The 27,917-nt window shown below is 42.2% G+C and overlaps 1 protein-coding gene across 3 annotated transcripts in view; it reads left to right on the forward strand.

Moving 5' to 3' along the window:
- phkb (phosphorylase kinase, beta) overlaps nt 1-17,969 on the forward strand; it is a 349,249-nt gene extending 331,280 nt beyond the window's left edge. For all 3 annotated transcript variants that reach the window (XM_087995880.1, XM_043706918.2, XM_087995881.1), the window contains 5 exons: nt 376-510; nt 5,569-5,698; nt 7,483-7,590; nt 12,748-12,888; nt 17,448-17,969. In XM_087995880.1, the coding sequence (XP_087852006.1) occupies nt 376-510; nt 5,569-5,698; nt 7,483-7,590; nt 12,748-12,888; nt 17,448-17,582 (649 nt within the window). In that variant the 3' untranslated portion in view covers nt 17,583-17,969. The remainder of the gene's footprint in view (nt 1-375; nt 511-5,568; nt 5,699-7,482; nt 7,591-12,747; nt 12,889-17,447) is intronic.
- Nucleotides 17,970-27,917: the final 9,948 nt, after the last annotated feature.

Consider the following 27,917-nt stretch of genomic DNA (forward strand, 5'->3'; position numbering starts at 1 on the left):
TTGCCTCCAGTACATTCAGGCCACCCCACAGCTTACAAATCTCCCAAGCTTTGTGAAATCTGCAAACTTTGAAATGGTCCCCTACACAATAAATGTATATCATGTGCATCAAAGCAAAGGTCCCAAAACTGACCCGTGGGAAATTCCACTATCAACCACCTTCTAACCAGCAAAATGCCCATCAGTCATTAATCTATCCCTCAGCCATTCTGTCCCTCGGCCAATTTTATATCCACGTTCCTTCTATGGATCAAGTCTGGGTGGTGGGATTAGACTCAATGGCTTTTTTTTTTGAGCTGAGCCCACAAAACTGATGAGCCAAATGACCTCATTTTGTGCTGTAAATTTGTGATGTTTTCTCTGTTCTCCCTACAGATGGATCATCCATGCAATGAAACATGAACTAAAGATTCGAGGTGAGAATCTATCTGATGATTATGTGTACCAGATGTCACCAAGTGATGTCAAAAAACTTCTTCTGGATACTCTGCAGCCTGACCAACATGACAGGTACTCTGAATCAATTAAGTAACATGGCAACTGTATACTGTTGAAATGTACTGTCTTTTGTGTGAGCTATTTAACAGAAATACCCTTTCCCTGCACGCATGGATATAAAAATCGCCATGGCACCTTTCACAGAAGATCAAAAGTATTCTCTCTGTGCCCTGGCCATTATTTACGCCTCAATCTACAACTCAAAAACAAATTATCTGGCCACTTTCTGTATCTAGGATCCTGCTATCAAATACCAAGTCTGCCTATATTAGAACAGAATAGAATATTTTTATTGTCATGTGTGCACCAGCACAGGAGTACAGTGAAACATTTTACAATAGCTGCCTTTAATGGCCAAGTCTAGGCCATCATTACCTAAGTACAAATCTTGGATACAAAGAAGGATTAAAAGGAAAAGTAGTAGTATTTCCTACAGTGTCTAAAAAATAAATAAGACAGTTAATACAAAGTTAAAGGATTTACATTACAATCCACTAAAGAGCCTCAAATAGCAGCAGGTCAGAACATGGTCTGCCTGCCCACACCAGGCACAAATCCAACAACTGTCTCGCTTCTCTCCAGCCTCCAGTCCACTCCTCACCAGCACTCAGCAGCAACAATGGAAATCGTGCTGTACTAGGATTTGCTTCCCTCGCGCCGCACTGGGACCCAGGAGTCTCTTCACGCCTTGGACTCGAGATTCCCCACGCACTACACTGGGACTCGAGATGCCCCGCACACTGCACCGGGTCTCGGGATTCCCCACCCACTGCAACAGGATTCGAGATTCCCCACGCACTGCAGCGGTACTCTGGTTTTCGCTCACGCCACGCTCCTGTACTCGGGTTTCCCTTCACCCCGCTCCTGTACTCGGGTATCCCCTCACCCTGCTCCTATACTCGGGTTTCCCTTCACCCCGCTCCCGTCCTCGGGTTTCCCTTCACCCCGCTCCTGTACTCGGGTATCCCCTCACCCTGCTCCTGTACTCGGGTATCCCCTCACCCTGCTCCTGTACTCGGGTATCCCCTCACCCCACTCCTCAGGTTTCCCCTCACCCCGCTCCTATACTCGGGTTTCCCTTCACCCCGCTCCTGTACTCGGGTATCCCCTCACCCCGCTCCTCAGGTTTCCCCTCACCCCGCTCCTATACTCCGGTTTCCCTTCACCCCGCTCCTGTACTCAGGTTTCCCTTCACCCCGCTCCTGTACTCGGGTATCCCCTCGCCCCGCTCCTGTACTCGGGTTTCCCTTCACCCCGCTCCTGTACTCTGGTTTCCCCTCACCCCGCTCCTGTACTCTGGTTTCCCCTCACCCCGCTCCTGTACTCTGGTTTCCCCTCACCCCGCTCCTGTACTCAGGTATCCCCTCACCCCGCTCCTGTACTCGGGTATCCCCTCACCCCACTCCTGTACTCAGGTATCCCCTCACCCCGCTCCTGTACTCTGGTTTCCCCTCACCCCGCTCCTGTACTCGGGTATCCCCTCACCCCACTCCTGTACTCAGGTATCCCCTCACCCCGCTCCTGTACTCTGGTATCCCCTCACCCCACTCCTGTACTCAGGTATCCCCTCACCCCGCTCCTGTACTCGGGTATCCCCTCACCCCACTCCTGTACTCAGGTATCCCCTCACCCCGCTCCTGTATTCGGGTATCCCCTCGCCCCGCTCCTGTACTCTGGTTTCCCCTCACGCCGCTCCTGTACTCTGGTTTCCCCCTCACACCCCGCTCCTGTACTCTGGTTTCCCCCTCACACCCTGCTCATGTACTCTGGTTTCCCCTCACCCCGCTCCTGTACTCTGGTTTCCCCCTCACACCCCATTCCTGTACTCTGGTTTCCCCTCATGCCTCTCCGGGACTCTGGTTTCCCCTCACGCCCCTCTGGGACACTGGTTTCCCCTCACCCCACTTCTGTACTCTGGTTTCCCCTCACCCCGCTCCGGGACTCCGGTTTCCCCTCACGCCCCTCTGGGCCTCTGTTTTCCCCTCACCCTGCTCCTGTTCTCGGGTTACCCCTCACCCCTCTGCAGGACTCTGGTTACCCCTCACGCCACTCAGGTATCTGGGTTTCTCCTTGTGCCGCTTGGGACTTCGAGTCATAGAGATGTACACTGCGGAAACAGACCCTTCAGTCCAACCCGTCCACGCTGACCAGATATCCCAACCCAACCTGGTCCCACCTGCTAGCACCTGGCCCTATCTCTCCAAAAACTTCCTATCCATATATTCTTCCAGATGCCTCTTAAATGTTGCAATTGTACTAGCCTCCACTACTTCCTCTGACAACTCATTCCATAAACGTAAACCATCCTCTGCGTGAAAAAGTTGCCCCTTAGGTTGCTTTTACATCTTTCCCCTCTCACCCTAAACCTATGCCCTCTAGTTCTGGACTCCCCCACCCCAGGGAAAAGACTTTGTCTATTTATCCTATCCATGCCCCTCATTATTTTATAAACCTCTGTAAGGCCACCCCTCAGCCTCCAATGCTCCAAGAAAAACAGCCTCAGCCTATTCAACCTCTCTCTATAGCCCAAATCCTCAAACCCTGGCAACATCCTTGTAAATCTTTTCTGAACCCTTTCAAGTTTCACAGTATCCTTCTGATAGGAAGGAGACCAGATCAGAAACATCAGGTTTCTCCTCACGCTGCTCCAGGATTCCTAATAAGAGAGATAAATAGAGAAACTAAGTAAAAAGAACAGGCAGAGCAGAGGTGCTCCACTTTATGTAGTTGACCTTAAAGTGTACAGGGATGTCCAGAGGTCATGAAAATTACAATATAAATAGAAATTCTCTTCTACGATTTTGTAAAGTTTAGATTTAATTTGAGGATATAAAATTGTGATCATTGGGGTTTGATTATTGGAGACAATTTAGATTTTAAAAAAGTGCTCAAAATAAATTTTGAAGCCTCCTCAATCTAAAAATATTTTTTCAACATTTAGTCTCATGATTCAATGGCATGGCATATAACTGATCTCTTTGTAAGTGTACAAAACTTGTGTTGAGAATTTAAATGAATATTTCAACTATTTTCATAAATAATGAAACAGTCTACAGAGGCAATGTTAGTATCACCATTGAGTTACAAATGCTTAATTCAGGTAAAAGCAAAATGCATTAAATTTGTATCTGAATATTATGGAAATGAGTGCAGAAGCTATTAAACTAACACCAGCATTTGTAGAAAATTAGAATATAAATCTTCAGCTTTTACATTTTACTGCTTAAAACATTTTAATAGCCTGTACATCTCTGTAAAGTGAGATCAAAATAGATGTTAAATGGTGCAGATGGCCAAATTGAATGTAGAAAATGAGACAAATTAATTTGCCTTCTGCAACCTATATTCTCATTGTGGCTTGAAGAGGAAGATGGCAAGATTTTTTTTAACAAAAAATTTAAGCTACTAAATGCTCTTCTGACGTTATAAATCCCCATGCTGTAGATCTGGTGGGTTTTCTCGCAGCTGATCCATTACATAAAATAATGATGTACACAAGACCCTGAGGCACATCATTTGCTTTCTATGTAAATGGTATTGCTAATAAACTACTTCACAATAATCAGCCAGATTCATATTCTTTGGACTATCTGGTTTAATCTTTCACTCATTCGAGGATTCTTCAAGCATTTAAGGAAGTTGTTGGAGGTGATTCTGAAAGATAGGATTTACACGCATTTGAAGGGGCAAGGAATGATTAGGGATAGCCTGGTTTTGTGCAAGTGCAATATTTGTCTAGTAGTAGTATCCCACTGAAGGTGGGGGAAATGGTGGTTAACAGTCCTTTGGATCTGGATGCTGGTGGGGAGGTAAGTAAGGACCAGGAGGATCCTATTGGTGTTGTAGGAGAAAAGAGAAAATGTGAGGGCCAAATTGCCGGAAATAGGTCAGACATGCCTGAGGGCCCTGTCAATGACAGTGCTAGGGAATTCTTGTTTGAAATTGGAAATTTCAGAGGCCCTCTTATAAAAGCAGGCATCATTGGAACAGATGAGACTGAGAATCTGGGAGAATGGCATCTTTACAGGAACCAGGGAGTAAGAATGTATAGTCAAGATAACTGTGGGAGTTGGTTGGCTTCTAATGGATATTTGTGGCCAGCCTTTCCCTAGAAATTGAAACAGGGATATGATGGAAGGGAAGAGCGGAGTCAGAGACGGACTAGATAAAGGTGAGAGCAGGGTGGGAATTGGAAAAGAAATCCATAAACGTTTCCAATTCTGGTCAAGAGAGGGAAGCAGTACTGATGATGTCATCAATGGACCAAAGAAAGAGTTGTGAGGAGTGATCTGACTTAAGATTGGAACAAGAATTGTTGCACGAACCCCATGTATAACTGGGGCCAATGTCGGTACCATGGGCACACCATTAACCTGAAAGAAGTGAGATGAGTTAAAGGAGAATTTGTTCAGAATGAGGATGAACTTGGCCTGGTAGAGGAGGGTGGTGGAGAATGAATACAGTCCAGGCCTTTTGTCAGGATGAAATGGAGAGCCCTGAGACCATCCTGATGAGGAATGGACATGTAAAAGGATTGCACGTCAATAGTGAAGAGCAGATGACTGGAGCCTGCAAACTTGAAATTCCAAAACTGACAGTGTTGGAGAAACCATGGATGTAAGTGGGAAGGGACTGCACAAGGGGAGAAAAACATTGTGTCGAAATATGAAGAGATGAGTTATTTGGGGCAGGAGGAGGCGTGTTTGTGGGAAGGAGTTAGGAGGATGGAGGTTAGGGGACTATGAACTTGGAGATGGTGGGTTTTGAGAGTGAGGGGAGATCACCAAATGAAATGAGATTAGTTGTGAACAGAATAGTACACCTGGAGTTCAATGTTGGGGTCTTGATCCAGAGGGAGAGAGCAGGAGATAACATTGCAGAATTTCAATTGGACATTCTTCTTCTATTTGGAATGTCATTGATCAAATTCCAACCAGTTCCTTTAGTTCAAGTCAAAAGGATCACATTTGAATGTAATAATTCTGTGCATTCCATTCATGGCAAATTTTATTTTCATATCCCGAATTCTTTGAAAATGCAGAATGAGGAGACATCTTTCTTTTTCTTCAGAGCATGGAAAAACAGGCGTCATCTTGATGGTTCCTTGAATCGTACTCCAAAGGGTTTCTATGACAGAATATGGCAGATTCTGGAGAGGACTCCTGAAGGCATCATAGTGACTGGAAGACATCTGCCCCAAGTATTTAAATCATATGATAGTGGCCTGTAGCATTTTCATTTTATAGTCAAACCTTCAGCAAAGCTCTCCATCCATGTTCATGCAAACCGTTGCGTTATACTTGATCACAAAGTGATTCTGCAATGGTCTATACATACCCCATAGTAACCCGCACACTGCAAGTATGTTTTCTCCCAGTGTCAAATGTTGCAATGTACAATGACATGAAACATGTTCTGTAACTTAGTGCTATAATTCCCATCTCATTGGAATAGATGTCTCACATTAAGGTGAATGTATTTCAGTCTTTGCACTTCTGTGGAAAAATCTCAAAGTGGTGCAGGTGCTTAATGAAGCTGGCAGAATAGCTGCCTGTCTGATTGTCTCCCCAGCTGCAACTAGATATCGACGTTTCGGGCAAAAGCCCTTCATCAGGAATAAAGGCAGAGAGCCTGAAGCGTGGAGAGATAAGCTAGAGGAGGGTGGGGGTGGGGAGAAAGTAGCATAGAGTACAATGGGTGAGTGGGGGAGGGGATGAAGGTGATAGGTCAGGAAGGAGAGGGTGGAGTGGATAGGTGGAAAAGGAGATAGGCAGGTAGGACAAGTCTGGACAAGTCATGGGGACAGTGCTGAGCTGGAAGTTTGGAACTAGGGTGAGGTGGGGGAAGGGGAAATGAGGAAACTGTTGAAGTCCACATTGATGCCCTGGGGTTGAAGTGTTCCGAGGCGGAAGATGAGGCGTTCTTCCTCCAGGCGTCTGGTGGTGAGGGAGCGGCGGTGAAGGAGGCCCAGGACCTCCATGTCCTCAGCAGAGTCCATCTCCAGGACACCACACCCGCACCAATCAACCACACCGCCCCGTGGCCCAACATTTCAACTCCCCCTCCCACTCTGCCGAGGACATGGAGGTCCTGGGCCTCCTTCTCTGCCTTTATTCCTGATGAAGGGCTTTTGCCAGAAACGTCGATTTCGCTGCTCCTTGGATGCTGCCTGAACTGCTGTGCTCTTCCAGCACCACTAATCCAGAATCTGGTTTCCAGCATCTGCAGTCATTGTTTTTACCTCCCCAGCTGCAACATCTACTCTGAGGCACTAATGTAATTCAAGAAGATCTAGACTATTTTTTTAAAGTTAACTTGATTCTGGTGACTAGTGCAAGTAGTTCTTCCATAATGCAATGGTTGTTTTCTAGTGTAATCCCATAGTATAGAAAAATTATACTTTAGAAACAGCGTTTAAGGTGTTGGCGATGTATTCACGTTACAGCGAACGTACATTTTAAAAGCTTGGGCTTCAGAAACAGTGTCCCCAGTTCGTCAATCACATTACAGCAAATTTACATTAACAAAACATGCATTATAGCCGAATGAACTGAATGTAAAATAAATATTTTTCAGGAATCATTATAACTGTCACTGGTGATTTGACAGCTAATACAAGTAATTAACTGATAAATTGCTTTCTTTCATTACGACATTTTTTTTTTGTAAGTTGACCTTTAACTGTTTTCTCTAAATTTATTTATCATGAGTTACTCTGATTTTGTGGTTGTTAGTGCACACATTCTGAGAGTACTGCTTTATTAAAATTTAAAGTAAAATGTTCATGATAGTCATCAGATTTCCAGAAAGCAACTAAAGTAATTGTATTGGGCTTCTAATGGTGTGACAACATCAGAGTTTTAGTAACAACGAAAGTATACTTGATAACCTTTTAAGCAGGAAAGATTTATAAGTATATGGAAGATTTAGATTGCTTTTCATCAGCAAGGATTCTGCCTAACATGAGCATATTTGTTTCTGCAGCAACCAACTTTATCAGATATGACCATGTACGAGATGAACTTTTCACTCCTTGTAGAAGACACTTTACAAGATATTGTCCAGCCTGAATATCGACAGATCATTGTTGAGGTGCTGATCAATATCCTAATTCAAACTCATCCCAAATTTTCATAATTTTTAACTTCATGCATAGTGTTTGCTGAAGCAAGTCCGAATGTGTTATGTAAATGTACAAAGCAAATTTGTGCCAGTCAAACTGAAGAAATAGGTCTGCAATTTAAGAAGACTAATGAGTGAGAAATGCATGGACCCATAAGATGCGAGTGCAATGTAAACAGAAACTACTGAAGAAACTCAGCACATCTGTGAGCAGGTGTGGAGAGACGAAAAAAGTTCACAGTAGTCAGATTTGACAGTCGTATTTAATTCAAGGCATTAGCTATGTTTCGCTTTCCACAGATGCTGCTAGACCTGCAAAGTTTCTCCAGCATGTTCTGTTTTAATTGTGAATCCCTAACACCCGTAATAACTTTGTTTTTATTTTACTGCAAGTTCGCCTGCAATCATCGCACTCACTTCCACCTGAATTTGACGAGTAATTGTCACATGGGGGTAGGCCACCAATACATGGCCCAGTTGAGACCCTTTGAATGGGCCATTTATGCATGAGGCCCTCCTGGAGATGGGCAGGGGTCCAGATTCGTACTGTTTAAAGAGTCGTCACCTGAATAATTGAAATAGGGCAAGCCAGCTAAGTGGAGACCATTTATATTGGGATATGTGGAGTTCTCCCCAATCATAGGATCCAGACCATAGTATTGCGGTATTGAGGATGCTGTATGTTGTGGCAAAGCTGCATATAATTATAGAATCATAGGGACAGACATTCCACTGGTCAGACAGTCATTGTTCCAATATCGATTGAAGTTGTGCATAGTTACTCAGTAAGCGTTAGACTAATTAATATGTGGTTTAATTCCTGAGTAAACTATTCAGTAGACCTCACTTCCGTATCCCTCAGACTCTTTACAGTTCCAGACCCTGGCCCACCACCTCCAGAAAGCCAAAATCCTCCATTTCGGACTGGATATCCCTTCCTGGGATCTGAAAGCACTTGACCCAATTCCCAAGTACCTCCCTACCACCACCACTGGAACCAATCCACCAACATCAGACCCAACCCAACTCAACTCCCCAACCCAACCCAGTACTATTGCTGCTGCTGGACCTGACCATCTGGACTCCTCTGCTGGCTGGATTGTGCTCAAAATGACACCCTTCTCCCCCCGCCACCAGACCTGATGCGACACTCCTACTGTTAGGCCTGAACTCACCCAGAGCTGACACTTATCTTCCATACCCCCACCGGATTTAATTTCTCCAGGAAAAAAAAAACATCCTTTCCTAAATACTTAACTGCCACAATGCACCTTGCCCCCACCCCAAATGACTCCCTACTCCCATCCCCAGCTAGTATTCTACTTACTTGGCACCATATCCAGTTATCTTATCTCACACCCAGCATCCCTACACATATGACACCCAAATTTCTCAGCACCCTTACAGTTATCTTATGTCCTCATGTTTTGACAGCAGCTGTCTAAGTAGCTGTCTAGATCTCCACATTTCAAATTATGGCAGCTAACTGCAGAGAAAAGGGGCATGGCTTACCTTCCTCTGACACTTCTAAACTACAAATTAACTGTCAGAAAGGAATTACATCTCCTCATTTCTGAGGAATACCTGAGTGGTATCTCTTCTAAGAATAGCAGAGCTCCCTTCTTGCTTTAAAAATAAAAGGGCGAGAAAATGTAGCCCATTGAATGAAAAAGGACAGAAGGGGTCCACTGCGCCTCTTCAAGCTTTTTGATAGTCGTCCAATTATTGCATTCCCTGAGCTCTTCCCATCGTGTTTTAATTCTATGCCATTCAAATCCAATGCTTTTTTGAATGTTAATCTTGAATCTACCCTCATTACATTTCAGACATTCCAGATCACAACAGGGCTTGCTATGTTAAACAGATTGTATTGGCTCTGGTTCTTTTTCCCTTCACCTGTAATCGTGTCCACTGGTTACTAGCTCTCTACCACTGCAATAATTACAAGCATACAAGGCAGGAGCAGGCGTAGACCATTTAGCCCTTTGAACCTGCACTGCCATTCACGAAGATCATGGCTGATCTGAATGTAACCCTGAATTCACAGAGACCATAGCTTTTTAGCCCCTTCTTTCACAAAAATCTATCTTATTCTGCGTTAAAAATATTCAAGGACTCTGTTTCCAACCAACATTTCAGGAAGAGAGTTCCAAAGACTCAGGAAGCTGTAAGACAATAAATTTTGCCTAATCGCTCTTTTAAACAGGCATTTTTAATCAGTGACTTTTAATTTTAAATTTTCTCATAGGTTGAAACATCCTTTCCTCATCCACCCTGTTCATACACCTCAGGAATTTATATATTTCAATCAAGTCATCTCCAGTTGGTATAGCTTAGCTTGTCCAACCATTCTTCATAAGACAACCCACCCATACATGCTATTAGTCTAGTAAACCTTCTCTGAACTGCTTCCAGTGAGTTTTCATCCTTCTTTAAATGGGTAGCCAATATTGTGTGCAGTACTCCAGACACAGTCTAACCAGTGCCCTGAATAACTGATGCATAATATTCCTATTTAAATCCCATCATGATTGATGATGACATTATATTAATTATCCTAATTACTAGGTGTACTTGCATACTAACCTTTGCGATTAATGCATAAGGGCATCCAAATATGTCTGCATCTGAGGGCTGTACAACCTCTCGCCATTTAGATAATATACTTTTATTCTTTCTGCCAAAGTGGACAATTTCACATTTTCCCATGTTGTACACCGTTTTTGGGTATAACAGAGCTGAAACTGTGTTGCTGGAAAAGCGCAGCAGGTCAGGCAGCATCCAAGGAACAGGACAATCGACGTTTCGGGCATAAGCCCTTGGATGCTGCCTGACCTGCTGCGCTTTTCCAGCAACACATTTTCAGCTCTGATCTCCAGCATCTGCAGCCCTCACTTTCTCCTTTGGGTGTAACACCCTTGTATCCCCTTCACAACTTACTGACAACACAAAGATATGTAGGAAAGTAAATTTGGTAACATACCTGCTGTTCCTTCATTTAGATAAATGGTAAATAGTTGAGGTCCCAGTACCAATCACTGCAGCAGATAATTCTTACATCTTGGTGACCTAAAGAAGATCAATTTATACCTCCTGTCTGCTTCTTGTTAGCCATCCAATGTTCTATCCATTCCATATTCCTACACTCCCACACCGTGAATTTTTATGTTCTACAACAATCTTTGATGTAGCACGTTATCAGATGCCTTCTGGAAATCTATGTGCAGTATATCTACCAGTTTTCATTTTATCCGTAGCACATGCGTCCTTCTCAAATAACTCCCAACAGCTTTGTCAAACATGATTTTCCTTTCACAAAACCACTGTTGACTCTGCCTGATTACTGTGAATTTATCTAAGTGCCCTGCTATAACCTTTTTATAATTGCTTCAACATTTCCTCATGGCAGATGTGAAACAAATTTCCCTCTTTATTTCTATTTGTCTTGTTAATCGAAGTTCTTCATAATTTTGAGTCACTTTTATTGAATCCCCTCTACTCTAATGAAACCAACCCCAGCTTTTTCAATCTGTGCACATAACTAAATTATTTTATTGAGCCACTCTAATGCCTTGACATCCTTCCTGAAGAATGCCCAGAATTGAACAAAATCCTACAGTTCACCAGTGTTTTATAAAAGTATAGCATCATCTCCTTGCTTTTGTATTCCATGCCTGCCTAAATAAAGCTAGGGAACCTTGTTAACAGTCTTCTTAATTTGTCATTTTCAAAGATTTATTTGCAAACACTTCCCAGGAGTCTTTTTTTCCTACGTGCCTCTCCCCCGTTAAAATTACACCATTTAATTTCTATTGTGTCTCGATTTCCAAATCACTGTATTGCTTTTTGAAGGTGCTGATGTATGCTTGATGGACAGACTGATCTCTGTGTATGTTGCACCGTTCTGGTATTATATAATCATAGTGATACAAGAATAGATGGAATAATTTAAATCAGAAGAAACACTAGAATCTTTTAAAAAGTACCTTGTATTAAATAAATGGAACTTGGGAAGCAAAAACTGGTGTCAAAATGTTGAACCCATTAAACAATTAATTTCATGATTGTTACTGTTGGGCATATTTTCTGCTGTTTATTAATTTTACTAATTTACACACTTATTGTTCAGATGACTTTCAAACCATCTCCATAGCAATATGATGGCTTTTTCTTAAAAAGAAATCAATATCTTTTAAGTTACAAGTTTTATTTTTGGGCTTTGTATTTTTTACAAGAGTAACTTATCCTTTAGTGAAATAAGTGCAAACTTCTTTTTTTTGTAGTACCTTGTTTATAATACTTGAATTAAGTTATCCCACTTGCTCTTTATGATCTTATCTTTGCAGATGTTAACATCTTAAGACATCATGGCCCTGATTTTTTTAAAAACAAACTGAGATTGTTTAAATCACATTTATTTCATGTTTGCTTTTACTAGTTCTCAACTAAACAACCCTATTTTCTACAGTTAAAATTACATTCTTAAAACAAATGTCATATTCTAAAACATTATAGTTGCAACAACATAATAATGGTGCATTGCTGGTATTCCCACATCTGTTTGAATTCAAGCTTTGACCAGAATGTCAGGTCTTAATATTTGATTGGCATTCTGCTTGGTGCTTAAAAGGTGCTTGGTGGGGCCCCTTCCCTTCCCACAATAGCCCAGGTTGCAGTCCACCTAGAACTCTGAAGATGAAGTGATAAGGAAAGCCTTGGGAAATCACCTTAGCTACTCTTCTGTCACAAATCATTTGAGATTCTCACATGAAAGATACGGTGAGTACCTGTCTTAGAGAAGAACACAGTAGTCAGGTTGTGAAACTTGCTGATGATGTTTATTGCAAACTTATACATTAAAACATACCTCTTATTTTACTCATCTCCCTGTCATAAAAATCTGTTCATAAATCTCATGGTGGAGTAGATTCTTAGAAAAATAGCTTAGATGCATTGCAAGCTAGACACAATCACCTGATGAAGGAGCGTCGCTCTGAAAGCTAGTGTGCTTCCAATTAAACCTGTTGGACTATAACCTGGTATTGTGTGATTTTTAACTTTGTACACCCCAGTCCAACACCGGCATCTCCGAATACATTTTTCTTTTTCTTTTTCTTTTTGCTGCAGCTGCTTATGGTTGTTTCTGTTGTGTTGGAACGCAATCCTGAACTGGAATTTCAAGGTGAAGTAAATTTGGACAAACTGGTGAAAGAGGCTTTTGATGAATTTAAGAGAGACAAAAATAGACTAGAGCAAGTTGAGGTTAAGGTAAGTAAAATTAACCTCATATGTATAGAAATTATGGTCTGGAAAGTTTCTATTCATTTGGTCTGTTTCTTTCAGTGCAATTATCCCATAATCAGCTTGACTGATGCAAAACATTGTAAAATTTTAAGTGCAAATTGTATTTGGTACAAGATGATTATTTGCTCAAGTTTTAAAAATATTGTGTTAAATGCAGGCCCTCATTTCAAAACAGGACAGTTGTGTTTTAAAAATAGGAACTTTAACCCTTTGAATTTTATGACTGTTAAGAACAGGAACAAAACAGACCACCTCATGAGTTTAAATTAAAACAATGAAAAATTCATTATCTCAGCACCCAAACATCACCCAAGACACACAGACTTTGAAAAAGGTGGTTAAAATACCAAATATTTAGATTCCTTAAAGAGTCCTAAAGTCACATTTCCATACAAATTAACAAACTGGACACAGAAGTAGGTCTTTTGGCTCTCCAGTTCATTAGGAATAAATGGCTGATCTGTTCCACATTTCCATCAACTTAATAACCTTAAATGCTTGTTAGGCAAAGGAATCAAGCCTTAAAAATATTCAGTGATCCTACGTCCACCACCATTCTGAAGCAATGAGTTCAAAGTTGCACAACCTTTGTAAAAGAAAAACTGTCCCCTCATCTTTGTCCTAAAAGGGTGATCTCTCATTTTAAAACAATGCTCCTAGGTGTAGACTCAACCGTGAGAGTTAACATCCTTTCCACCTTCTCAAGACCATTCAGGATATTATAGGTGGGAGAAAGTGAGATTTGAAGATGCTGGAGACCAGAGTTGAAAAATGTGGTGCTGGAAAAACACAGCAGGCCAGGCAGCATCTGAGGAGCAGGAGAATCGGCGTTTCGGGTATAAGCCCTTCTTCAGGAATTATAGGATATTATAGGTGTCAACATCATCCCTCACTTTTTTGAACTGCAGTGAAAACAAGCCCAGAGTGTTCAATCTGTCTTCAAAAGATAACCTGCTCATTCCAGATATCAATCTGGTAAACCACCTCTAACACATTTATATCCTTTCTTAACTAAGGAAACAAAATCTGTACATGATGTTCAGATATTGTCTCACCAATGCCCCGTATAACTAAAGCATAAGATCTTTATTGCCAATTTCTCTCATTATAAAGGCTAGCATCCCATCAATCTTTTTCCTTATTACATGTTGTGCAAATTAGTTGTTTGTGACCAATGCATTAGGACACTTGGATCAGAGTCATAGAGGTCTGCAGCATTAAAAAAAGGTCCTTTGGCTCATCAAGTTTGCATTCTTCCGCACTTCAGAAATATACTGTTCCCGACACTTCTGTTTTGTTTGCATACAGAGAAGATCATATCCACTATAGATCTGCCAGCATGGAAACTATACTGTGTTTCAGAATACATTCAGTGTACAAGTAGGTAGAATTTTCTAAGCATAACATTAGCAAAAAACTTTCCCTATGACACTAAGAACTGGAAAGAGTGCAGGCGAAATTTACAAGGATGTTGCCTGGACTCAATGGTCTAGTTCTAGGGAGAGGTTGGACAAGCTCCTACACTTCCTTAGTGTAGGAGACTGAGGGGGTCCTTATAGAGGTGTATAAGATCATGATTGGCATGGATAGGGTGAATGCACTCAGTCATTTTTCCAGGGTTGGGAAATCGAGGACTAGAAGGTGTCAGTTTACGGTTAAAGGGGAACAAATAAAAGGAAATCTGAGGAGCAACGTTTTTTACACAAAAGGTGATACGCATAAGGAATGAACTACCAGCGAAAGTGGTTGAGGCGGGTACATTAACAACATATACACGACATTTGGACAAATGCATGGACCAGTTTGGGCCAAAGGGCCTGTCTCCATCCTGTAGGACTCTATGGCTCTAAGTGAGATGCCCTTTGTTTTTGTATAATATGATGATTTTTTTTGTCATGCCGCACCATGTGTTTTGCTATATTTTTGTAGTACATACTGAGCTACAACCTGTGTTGTGAAGGTTGTCCAGCCAAGGAGATCAACAATCAAGATTTGACCCTAGCTGTGACCTCTAGTCCTCAAGCAGTTCAGCTGTACTTCAATTCTTTTTGGATGCCATTCTGGTTTCTCAGCTGAGGTGCCTTTGATAAATCTTGATAGGCAGCTGCAGAGGAGCATCAAACGGAAACTGGGGAAATGTCTGTTTCATGGGAATACAGCTCACAAAACTGTTCAGCCCCAGATGGCTCTTGCAGGGTCAAGGAGGAGATCTGGGGAGCAGGCCAGTAGCAAATCTTCCTTACACTGGAATGCTTTGGTTTATCGGTCACCTGTTGGTAGATACCCATGACACATTAGAATTCCTGGGAACAAGGTCCCAATTCCCAGTAGTTGTGATAAGGCTTGCACCATGAATCAAAACAAACCTTTTGTCCCCCGAATATGAACCCGTGGAAATTATAGGCTGAAAGAAAATGGATACAAAGGTACAGCTCTCTTTGCCCACCCTGTGCCGAAGGAGCAAAATTAACCCCAACTTACCATTTGCACTGTAACATTCTGACATTTCCTTGAGGGACATAGGCTATTCACTTATTTCTCCATGTCTCCAACCCAAATGAAATTGTAAGTACATGGAACCCTGCAGTTAGAAAGAGAGTATCATTTTAAAGATGCTGCCTGCTTCTGTAGTAGTTAAATTGGTTGTTAATGTGCCACCTTGAGTTGATTTGAATCTCAAGAACTTCATAAACTTCAAGAACTCTTGATTTCAGCTGTGATGCATAAAATATAGCATGACACCAAAAGTGTCAGTATTCCTTGCATCTGACTTTATTAAACAATGCTGTTTTGTATTCTAAGCAACAAAGTCCATTCCAACATTGGGAACCAGATTTAGCGATATGCATTTTGTTGTTGAGTATCAGCAAAGCTGAAACCTGCTGATAACCGTGAGGAAATCATTTATGTCATAGATGCACACCCTCAGCAGACTGCCAGTCTCTAGTCATGTGAAGAAGAATTCCTGAAACTAAGACTGTCATCAGATTTTGTAAATCATAATTTTGATGCAAGGCTCTTCTTCTTCATGAATCCTCATCCCAAAGGCAGGTTTGACTTTCCACTTCATGATCTCCACAATGGCCAGGCAGATTTGCACCCCAGCTGGACAGGGAGCAAACCCATGTTGCTGGCACCAATCTGATCTACACCAGCCGTCTAGATAACTAAGATTCCAAGGAGTAAGAGTTGCTTTGGCAACAAACTACAATTCTTGTAATTTGGATAGTGATAGTCAACGTTCCAATTTCTTTCTAACACCTTATTAACTAGGAATCTTAATCACTGTTACCACCTGATTTGCACAACATAGGCATACATTGGAAAGATTTACAAGTTGATACTCACCCTGTTCGGCCAAGTTATATGTACACCTACCCTGGCCACAAAATCTTGGAATAGGATTTGAGCTTGAGGTAGGGTTGCTATCATTGTAACACATTAGAGACTATGAGAGTAAATTCTGAAAGAAAAAATGAATGGGTAGGAGTGAATGACTTAGTGAAGGAAAGGGAAGGAGATATTTAAGTACACTTTTAAAAAATTTTTCCCTCGCAGGGTGAGGGTATCTCTAGCCAAGCCAACATTTACTGCCCATTCCTAACTGCCGTAGAGAGGTGATGGTAAACTGCCTTCTCAAACTACTGCAACTTCAGGGACTGGGGATATCCACACTGCTGTTAGGAAGGGGTTTCCAGGATTTTGACCAAGTAACAATGAAAGTCCAGCGATGTGGATGATGTATCGCTTGGAGTTTGTGATGTTGTCATGTTTCTGCAGCCCTTGTCCTTCTAAGTAGTTTGGGAAGTGCTATTGAAGAAGTCTTGGTGAATTCCTGCAATACATCTTGCAGATTGTGCACATGCTGCTACTGAGCATTGGTGGTGAAAGGAATGAATGTTGAAGGTAGTGAATGGGAGGCCAAATGGCCCTGAATGAAGTCAATGCGCTTGAATGTAGTTGGACTTGCACTCATCCAGGTGGAGAGTATGTACTCTCAGTGCAGTGCAGGTTATGGTTAAAAGAAAAGCACATCACTAGTCATGTTAGTGGGTTGTGTTTTTGATTTCTAACTTGGGTCAGAGTACAATCCATCACTTTTATTTGAAACTTCTTTTTGTTGATATTGGTTTGTTTTCTGGTACCTGACAGCTATCATGCATCACTGTTATTATTAAACTTTGACATTTTATCGGTTAAGAATGTATTTTATTTACCACCAACTTCAAAAAAGCAATGTTTCGGCAATTGCTGCTCGAGCTTCCATGCATATTCATGATGAGCACTCATCAATATTTTCAGACAGCAAGAAAGCACATCAAAACTTCAATGTTGAATATTTATTTTATGTTCATAATCTTGGCTTTAGCTGATCAGATTTGATTTTTATAAGCCTACTATTATGGCAAGTAATTGGTATCCTTGTTAGCATTAATTCACCCTCAGAAAGATTTCCAAGTATGTGTAAGTAGAAACAAGATTGGAAATTCTTGTTATTTCATTCATTTTGTATCTATTTACAGGACATGACCGACTTCTACAATACACCTCCAACTGGTAAGAGAGGGACAGCCAGCTATCTGATGAAGGCTGTGATGAATACATTACTTGAGGGTGAAGTTAAATCAGGACCTGATGACCCCTGTGTGATTTGCTAAAGACAATGAGCTTTAAGTGTTTATCTTTGTGAGATTTATGGTGTGTACTAATGCATGTGTTTGTTGCAATCTTATTCGCTAAAATTCAAGTTACATATAATTTACATATAATAGGTCAGTTTACTGGGTTTTGGCTGCTTTTCTTCAATTGTAATTCTTGATTGATAAGTTCAGTCTTAGATTCATTTAAAAATACATAAAGGAGGTAATTTAATTTGGGTGATGCTGCTTGTGTGATAGAAAGCCTGTTTAACAAATGAAACATTCAGTACCATTGCTCAATGAGAGTGTTACCTTATATATAGTTTAACTCTTAATAAATGTTTGGAATTTGTGCGTCAGTGTTATGAGTTACGATTTAAATTAAATGGCATGTTTGAAAGTGAACTTAGTAAAGTTATATTTTAAAAAAAATGCCAAATCTGCATTATTCAATTGTATAATAGTAGGTCAGCAGGGGCATTTCAAACACATTTAAGCTCCAGCAATAGAGATCCTTCATAAATGGTATTTTCACAAAAATGTAAAGCATGCAGAGAGGCAAGTGGAGAATAATGGTTCTTACTTGTGTTCAATTTTAGTTTGATTTTCAGTATGTCTTCTGTGCTCCCCCAGGTCATACTCCAACACAATCTGCAAATGCATAGCCCGGCATATCCCCCACTCAGCCATTACCATCAAGCCAGGGGATAAACCCTGGTTCAGTAGAGAGTGCAAGAGGACATGCCAGAACCAGCACTAGGCATACCTAAAAATGAGGTTGAACAGACAGGACTATTTGTGTGCCAAACAGCATAAGCAGCAAGTGATAGACAGAGCAAAGTGATCTCACAACCAATGGATCAGATCTAAGCTCTGTAGTCCTGTCACACCCAGTCAACAATTAAACAATTCACTGGAGAAGGAGGAGGCTCCACAAATATCCACAATCTTGATATAGAAGAGCCCAGCACATCAGTGCAGCACGGTGGCTCAGTGGTTAGCACTGCTGCCTCACAGCACCAGGCACCTGGGTTCAATTCCAGCCTCGGTTGACTGTCTGTGCGGAATTTGCACATTCTCCCTGTGACTGTGTGGGTTTCCTCCGGGTGCTCTGATTTCCTCTCACAGATGTGCAGGTTAGGTGGACTGGCCATACTAAATTACCCATAGTCTTCAGGGATGTGTAAATTAGGCGTATTAGTTAGGGGAGATGTAGAGTAATAAGGTAGGGGAATGGGTCTGGGTGGAATATGCTTTGGACGGCAGTATGGACTTGTTGGGCCAAATGGCCTGTTTCTACACTGTAGGGATTCTATGATCAGTGCAAAAGATAAGGCTGAAGTAATCACAACAATCTTCAGCCAGAAGTGCTAAGTGGGTAATCCATTTGTCCTCTTCCAGTGGTCCCCAACCTCTCAGATGCCAGTCTTCAACCAATTCCTTTCTCTTTGTGTTATATCAAGAAACGATTGGAGGCACTGTATACTGCAAATGCTGTGGGACCTGACAATGTTCTGGCAATAGTACTGAAGAACTAATCTGTTCCAATACAGTTACAATACTAGCATCTACCCGACAATGTGGAAAACTATGCGGGTATGTCCTGTACACAAAAAGCAGGACAAATCCAATCCAGCCAATTACTATTCCATCATTCTATTCTCGATTATCAGTAAAGTGACAGAAGGTGTCATTAATAGTGCTGTCAAGCAGCACCTGCTCAGCAATAACCTGCTCAGTGATGCCCAGTTTGGGTTCTACCAACGCCACTCAGCTCCTGACCACATTACAGCCTTAGGTTCAAACATGGACAAAAGAACTGAATTCCAGAAGTGGTGAGACTGACAGACCTTGCCATCAAGGCTGCATTTGCATCTTGCCCGAACAAAACTGTAATCAATAGGAATCAGGGAAATCTCTCCATTGGTTGTAGACATATCTGGCACAAAGGAACATGGTTGTGGTTGTTGGAGGTCAGTCATCTCAGCTCCAGGGCAGCTCTACAGGAGTTCCTCAGGGTATTGTCCTTGGCTGAACCATCTTCAATGACCTCCCCTTAATCATAAGGTTGGAAATGTGGATGTTCATCGTGCAATCATCATGTTCAGCACCATTTGTTATTCCTGAGATACAAAAGCAGTCCATGTCTAAATGCAGCCAGACCTGAACAATGTCAAAGCCTGGGCTGACAATGACATGTAACATTTGCGCCACACAAATGCCAAGCAATGACCATCTCCAATAAGAGAGAATTTAACCGCCACCTCTCACATTTAATGGTGAGACCATCACTGAACTCCCTTCCACTATCAACATCCTGGGGGTTACAATTGACCAGAAATTCAACTGGATTCACCATACAAATACGGTGACTACAAGAGCAGCTAAGAGGCTCAGAATACTGCAGCCAGTAGCTCACCTCCTAACTCCCAAAAGCCTGTCCACTAACTAAGGCAGAAGATTGTCATGGAACACTACTCTTCTTGCCTGAATGAGTCCTGTTCAACAACACAGTCCACTTGATTGATAACACATTCTACAAACCTTTACTAGCAACACTCAGTCAGAGCAGTGTGTACAATCTACAAGATGCTCTGCAGAAATTCACCAAAGATCCTTAGACAGCACTTTCCAAATCCGTGACCACCTCCATTTAGTATGTCAAGAGCAGCAGATGCATGGAAACACTACTACCTGCAAGTTCCCCTCCAAGCAACTCACCACCCTGACTTAGGAAATATATGAGGAGAAAGTGAGGTCTGCAGATGCTGGAGATCAAAGTTGAAACTTTATTGCTGGAACAGCACAGTAGGTCAGGCAGCATCCAGGGAACAGGAGATTCGACGTTTCGGGCACAGGCCGAATCCATCCAGCCCGGCACCGCCTTCCTGACCTGCAGTCTTCTTCTTGACCTCTCCGCCTCCATCCTACTCCGACCTATCACCCTCACCTTGACCTCTTTCCACCTATCACATTTCCAACGCCCCTCCTCCAAGTCCCTCCTCCCTACCTTTTATCTTCTCCTGCTGAACACTCTCTGCTCATTCCTGAAGAAGGGCCTGTGCCCGAAACGTCGAATCTCCTGTTCCCTGGATGCTGCCTGACCTGCTGTGCTGTTCCAGCAATAAAGTTTCAACTTAGGAAATATACCACCATTCCTTCACTCTCACTAGAATTCCATTGTGTTTCAAGAAAGCATCTCACCACCACTTCCTCAAGAATAACCAGGGATGGGCAATAAATGCCTACATCCCATGAATAAATGTTTAAATATTGCATATCCTGTCACCAAAGAAGCAGACTTCCATATTATAAGGAGTGAACTGATTCCTTTATTTGCCTTAGGCCTTCTGAACTTAAAACAAAAAGTCAGGTTGCCAATTATACTGATCTAACACTATATGTAGCTCAGTATTAGAAATAAGTCAACCAGGTTCCTTCAGGGACCATTAAAAAATGAGTTTATACAATCAAAACTAAGGCTATAAATATTATATCAAATGGATTAGACTGTGCAAATATACACATTTACCCTTCTTGAAAACTAGCACACAACATCCAAGTCTAGGGAAAAAAAATAGAAAATTGATGTGCTTGGACCAAGTGACAGTTAAATTCAGGAAAAAGAATTACTCGAGTTGCCATATAAGGCATCTGGATGGTTACATTAATAGGAAGAGTTTGGAGGGATATTGGCTAAATGCTGGCAAATGGGACTAGATCAGATTAGGATATTTGGTCAGCATAAATAAGTTGGACCAAAGGATGTGTTTCCGTGCTGTATAGCTTTATGATTTTATGTTGGTCTGGAGCTGAAGTCACTTTGTTTACAAATTGTTTGCACTGGAATCTCTTCCTGGATCAAGTACACCCAGCTAATTTCTGTTGTACAAAACAGGAACAGACCCTACAGTTCAGCTCGTCCATGCCGACCAGATATCTCAATCTGATCTGATTCCATTTGCAAGCATTTGATCCATATCTCTCTATACCCTTTCTATTCATATACGTATCCAGATGCCTTTTAAGTGTTGAAATGCTACCCACTTCCACCACTTCCTTTGGTAGCTTGTTCCATATATCAACCATCCTCTGTGTGAAAAGTTACCTCTGAGGTCCTTTTTAAATCTTTTCACTTTCACCTTAAACCTATACCCTCTAGTTTTGCACCCTCACCCTAGGAAAAGGATCCTAGCTATTCATGCTGTCTATGCCACTCATGATTTTATAAACCTCTATAAGGTCGCCTCTCAGCTTCCGCGCTTCGGGGAAAACAGCCCCAGTCTATTCTACCTGTCCAACCCTCCAGATCCACCAATATCCTTGTAAATCTTTTCTGCACCCTCTCAAGTTTAATAGCATCCTTCCTACCGCAGAGCGACCAGAATTGTACAAAGTATATTAAAAGTAGGAACACTCCATTTGCGGTCATGGGCAGTCCACTGGTTTACCACTCTCAAACTTTGATGAGAGGATTGTCAGAATGGAGCAAAGCGGGAGAGGACAAAGATTGTTGCTCCAGGCATGATAACTTTCTGACTGCATTATATTGTAAAAGATAGCTTTTTATGTACTCAAACTGTGTCATGTGGCCTCTCAAACACTTTTATAGTCTTAAGTAACTCCAGTTAAGCAGCTTGTGATTTTTTCAAATGGAGCATTTTTCCTCCTGAAGCAAGTCTCCTTTGCTTATTAAGGTGTTCTTTCAAAAACAAGATAGATATAGGTCCATTTAATGATATTCCCAATTAGTATTAGGTCCATTTAATGATATTCTTAGTTAGTATTTCAGATAACTCAGCTGTTTGGCAGTAGGTCTTCGTTAACTGTCAAAAGTATTACCATTTTCAAATGATATGGTTTATGTTCATCGTTTTGACAACTGAATATATGAAGAGAATGGCAGAAAAAGACCATTCTGTCTGCACAGCCTATCCTTTAGAAGTCAGAAATCACGTAACACCAGGTTATAATCCAACAGGTTTATTTGAAATCACAAGCCTTTGGAGCACTGCTCCTTTGTCAGGCGAAGTGAGAGGGAAGTACACAGAATTTAAGGGCAGAGCGATCAAGGCTAGAGAAATCGAAAGATTATGCAAATAGTTTGAGTGGAGTGTCAAATAATAAGTCTCTGCAGATGACCAAGGGGTTAGACGGTGTGAGTAAAGTTTCAACAGCTGAATAACAAATGAAGGGATGACCTATAATATAATGAAACAAGGTAGGAAGATAATAAGAGCTTCCGATCTTCAGGTAAGCAACCTCCAAGGCAGCCTTCGAGGTACACAACAATGCAGAATCAAGTTACATGTGACCCCACCACACTTCTGTTACTGTCTTCCTTACTGTCCTGTTTTGACACCATCACCTTGATAAATTGTTACAATTTCTCTACCTTAATTAGTTTGTTCAGTTTTAGATTACTTATTACTTTGGTTAGACCCTCGGCATGCAACTCTTAAACCGAGCATGTTATTCCAGTTAAATAAAAACCAAAAGCACGGTGGATGCTGTAAATCGGGGGCAAGAGCAGGAGTTGCTGGGGGAGGGCTCAGTGGGTCTGGCAGCACCTGTGAAGAAACATCAGTGTTAAGGTTTCAGGTTTGGTGGCCCTTCCTCTGTTTTATCTTCACAAATACTGCTGCACCTGCTGGCCTTTTCTAGCAGCTTCTGTTTGTGTTTCATGTTATTCCAGTCTTTTGGTTTGTCTCCAGCACTAGTTTATTTTTAATTTTTTTGTAATTATCTCTCTGCCTCATTTAATCAAATTATGGGTCACCATGGGTTATTCAGCTATTGACATTTTACTCATACCTCAACACTCTCGGTCACCTGTGGAGATTTATTATTCAACACTCCACTCATACCATCTGTATGATCTTTTGATCTCTCTGCCCTTAAATTCTGTCTTTTATGTGCTTCCCTCCCATTACACCTGATGAAGGAGCTACACTCCGAAAGCTTGTGATTTTGAATAATAAAAAAAGCTCCTTTGTTGCCCTTCGGGACCATTAGTTATGATATCTTGTGAGGCTGACAAGGCAACGTAAAATAAAGAATATTCTGCAGCCAATTTCAGAATAAATTTTGAGCCCTTCTTGGTTTCCAAGGAAATTGAACAAGCTCAGAAGCCGCCTGTTGGTCATTAGATGGTTTTAACCAAGCAACCTACACACGAAATGACCCAGTCTCTTCAGGAATATGCAACACAAAGGAACATTTATTAGATCAGTCCTAAATGACTCTTAAACACTTCAAACTGTACTTTATTTCTCATCTTCTTCAGTTGTCTTCCTACAAAAATCTGGTTATTACCAAATACAATTATTATCTCAATTTGTACTCATTCCCCAAGAAATATGTTATATCTGAACTCCTTAACATCCATTTGCCCATGTGATTGAATCACCTATATTAGCCTTAAAGCCTATAAGATAATCTCTGAATTGCCCTTTTCCTCTGAAATTTAGCTTCATTAACTCTCATATGGCAATCCCATCTGTCAACTCAGTTGCTTTGAATACAGGGATAAACTGAAGATTGTAGATGCTGGCGATCAGAGTCGAGAGTGTGATGCTGGAAAAGCACAGCAGGTCAGGCAGCATCCGAGGAGCAGGAGAATCGACATTTCGGATAAGAGCCATTCGGCAGGAAGGGCTAATGATTCCTGATCAAGAGTGGTTGCCTGGTCCTCAGATGCTGCCTGACCTACTGTGCTTTTCCATCACCACACTCTCTACTTTGAATACAGCACAGCCAATTTGACCAACTAATCTATGTCTGTGTTTATGCTCAACACCAGCATCCTCCTATTCTGTCAGTTCATGCCCAAAACCCTGTCAAGTGATTGTTGCAATTCTCTACCCAAGCAGTCCAGCAACAGAGATGCATTTGGAGCAGGCTTATTGTCAGCAAATCACTGTAACTGCTCTGGGACCCAGTTTATGGTGCACATAGGGGTAAAGAGCTGTTGCCTCTGAATAAATCTGTTACCACTAAAATCTATTCCAGAACTTGGGTTATGGATTGGAAGAACATCAGAAGATTTGACTAGCAGAGATTACATGCATTGTGCATTCGCAATCGAGAATCTTTTATTCTGAGTGAACACCAAGTACAACACCAGGTGCCTTGATGACCACATGGTACATTTAAAGATGCCTGCACTTATGAAAGTGCAACAATTGCAGCAAAACCAAGTAGTCTTTCAATCTGGGAGGCCCCATTGGCAGGTAATTTAATATCCTTGCCAGCCTTAACAAAGAGAGGTTCTGCAACCACGTAGCTGTGTGCAACAAACTGTGTGAAATGTCACACAGGTCTAGATTCGGGACTGAAGAAATTCAAGTCCACAGTTTTCTTAACCGCTACTGCAGGATATGTATGTGCATGAAGTAAGGTGTGAGCTCCACATTGATGAGTGTACAAATGTCTGTGACTAGCTCCCTGAGTCATAGTCTCCTTTTGCATTGCTGTTCTGGCATGCTTAGGTAGTTTCACCTGTTTCAGTAGATCCTGCTGTGTTGGTAGACAGACCCACTCCTCCATGGCTGCAGTTTGACAGCAGTGTCTCCTTTATGTGCAATTACTCTTCTTCACTATGTATGCAACCACTGTGATACCTCAATCTGCACATGTGATACAGCAAGTGCAATTTCCAGGTGCACTTTTCCTATTCTGGATTAGTGGTCCTGGAAGAGCACAGCAGTTCAGGCAGCATCCAAGGAGCAGTGAAATCGACGTTTCGGGAAAAAGCCCTTCATCAGGAATAAAGGCAGCGAGCCTGAAGCATGGAGAGATAAGCTAGAGGAGGGTGGGGGTGGGGAGAAAGTAGCATAGAGTACAATGGGTGAGTGGGGGAGGGGATGAAGGTGATAGGTCAGGGAGGAGAGGGTGGAATGGATAGGTGGAAAAGGAGATAGGCAGGTAGGACAAGTCATGGGGACAGTGCTGAGCTGGAAGTTTGGAACTAGGGTGAGGTGGGGGAAGGGGAAATGAGGAAACTGTTGAAGTCCACATTGATGCCCTGGGGTTGAAGTGTTCCGAGGTGCAAGATGAGGCGTTCTTCCTCCAGGCGTCTGGTGGTGAGGGAGCGGCGGTGAAGGAGACCCAGGACCTCCATGTCCTCGGCAGAGTGGGAGGGGGAGTTGAAATATTGGGCCACGGGACGGTGTAGTTGATTGGTGCGGGTGTGGTGTCCTGGAGATGTTCCCTAAAGCGCTCTGCTTGGAGGAGACCACCGCAGGAACTGTAAAGCCTGCGCCCACACCTCCTCCCGCCCCGCTATCCAAGGCCCTAAAGGAGCCTTCCACATCCATCAAAGTTTTACCTGCACATCTACTAATATTATTTATTGTATCCGTTGTTCCCGATGCGGTCTCCTCTACATTGGGGAGACTGGGCGCCTCCTAGCAGAGCGCTTTAGGGAACATCTCCAGGACACCCACACCAATCAACCACACCGCCCCGTGGCCCAACATTTCAACTCCCCCTCCCACTCTGCCGAGGACATGGAGGTCCTGGGCCTCCTTCACTGCCACTCTCTCACCACCAGACGCCTGGAGGAAGAACGCCTCATCGGAACACTTCAACCCCAGGGTATCAATGTGGACTTCAACAGTTTCCTCATTTCCCCTTCCCCCACCTCACCCTAGTTCCAAACTTCCAGCTCAGCAATGTCCCCATGACTTGTCCGGACTTGTCCTACCTGCCTATCTCCTTTTCCACCTATCCACTCCACCCTCTCCTCCCTGACCTATCACCTTCATCCCCTCCCCCACTCACTTATTGTACTCTATGCTACTTTCTCCCACCCCTATCCTCCTCTAGCTTATCTCTCCACGCTTCAGGCTTGCTGCCTTTATTCGTGATGAAGGGCTTTTTCCCCGAAACGTCGATTTCGCTGCTCCTTGGATGCTGCCTGAACTGCTATGCTCTTCCAGCACCACTAATCCAGAATCTGGTTTCCAGCATCTGCAGTCATTGTTTGTACCTCGCACTTTTCCTATTGTCCAGGTGAGGTCTGAGGACCCTGGTTCAATGCTCTGAAGCCTACACAATATTATTGTATTCACAGCCCCAGAGATGCTAGGGTCCTCTCCCCTAGACTCGACCCTTGCTTGATGAGTACCTGTAATATTTCAATACATGTAGCAAGACTTTGCAACCAGATTAATCAATTGATATAAAGTTTTAAGACCACCCTTTCCTGCTGACTCACATCAGATATGATTCAGGAGCTGCCAATTCTTGGCTGCCTCCTAGATCTTATGAGGTTTCTCATTTGCAGTCTTTTATTGCAGCCTCAATGAGCTTTAATAAAGGCTGGATATTTTGCCTTCCATGCTACCTTAAGTAGCCAATGGCAGAAGCTAGCTTGCAATTTCCAACCCAGCAGCTGGGCCGCAGTTTTAAATGCTATCCCACGTGTAGTCCACCCCAATTTGGAAATGGAAAATCTGACCCAAGATTTCTCTGTAACTAGCAGTATTTTCTCATCTTCCTCCTGGAGTGAGTACACGACAAGCAGTAGTACTTTGAATAGTCCTTTTTCCAAAATATTAATGTTCCACAAAACCAGCAATGACTGCAAAAATGGTATCATTTAGTATCAAACAGACATTTTTTTTGTCCATGTTGACAACTGCTTTTGGCATCCTCTGAACTGACTATGTAGTTAGTCATTTAAAAATGCCTCCCTTATTCTATCTTCCTGCCTTGTAAAATAATTTCCTATACGGGCTTGTGTTAAATGTTTTTGCTGAAGTCTCAGCATAGAACAAATTTAAGTTCATATTCCTTGCAAAATCAATGTACTAATATCTCTAAGTTAGACATATTGCTTCCCATTCTTGGTCTAATACTAGCTTCTGTCGTATTTTCTGGAGCCTCCTGTTGGACAGCCAAATGTCCATTTGCTTTACGACAACTTCTAATTACCAAAGTCTGGATGTAGAAACGAGCGCAACATAATGGAACATCACCGTGCCCTTTCCAGCCAGTGGAGCAGAAAAGGTTTGAAACAGGTAAGTTATTTGTGCTGTTTCTCAGTGGTTTCTGCCTGACAGGCTAGGAGGTTAGAAGAGCTCCCCTGAAAATTGTGAACGTTTTTAAAGATTTTCCCTTTTGCCCTCTATTCGATCAGTCTTTCTTTCCAATCCATTTGCTCAAGTTGTCATTTAATTTCTTTCAAATTAACTTCTTTGAACCTATATACCTGGCTCCTGATCTTTTTGTTCCTGAACCTTGGATCACATTAAATGCAATCTGTTTGCAACCTTGCAATACTGTTTCCCAGTAACTGCACAAGGTATATTAATCTACAAATGCATTAAACTCACCAGCTCTGGCGCC

The sequence above is a fragment of the Chiloscyllium plagiosum genome, unplaced genomic scaffold (assembly GCF_037043375.1).
Source record: "Chiloscyllium plagiosum isolate Xiang-an unplaced genomic scaffold, Cpla_swu_hap1 HiC_scaffold_17, whole genome shotgun sequence".
In the NCBI taxonomy this organism is placed as follows: domain Eukaryota; kingdom Metazoa; phylum Chordata; class Chondrichthyes; order Orectolobiformes; family Hemiscylliidae; genus Chiloscyllium; species Chiloscyllium plagiosum.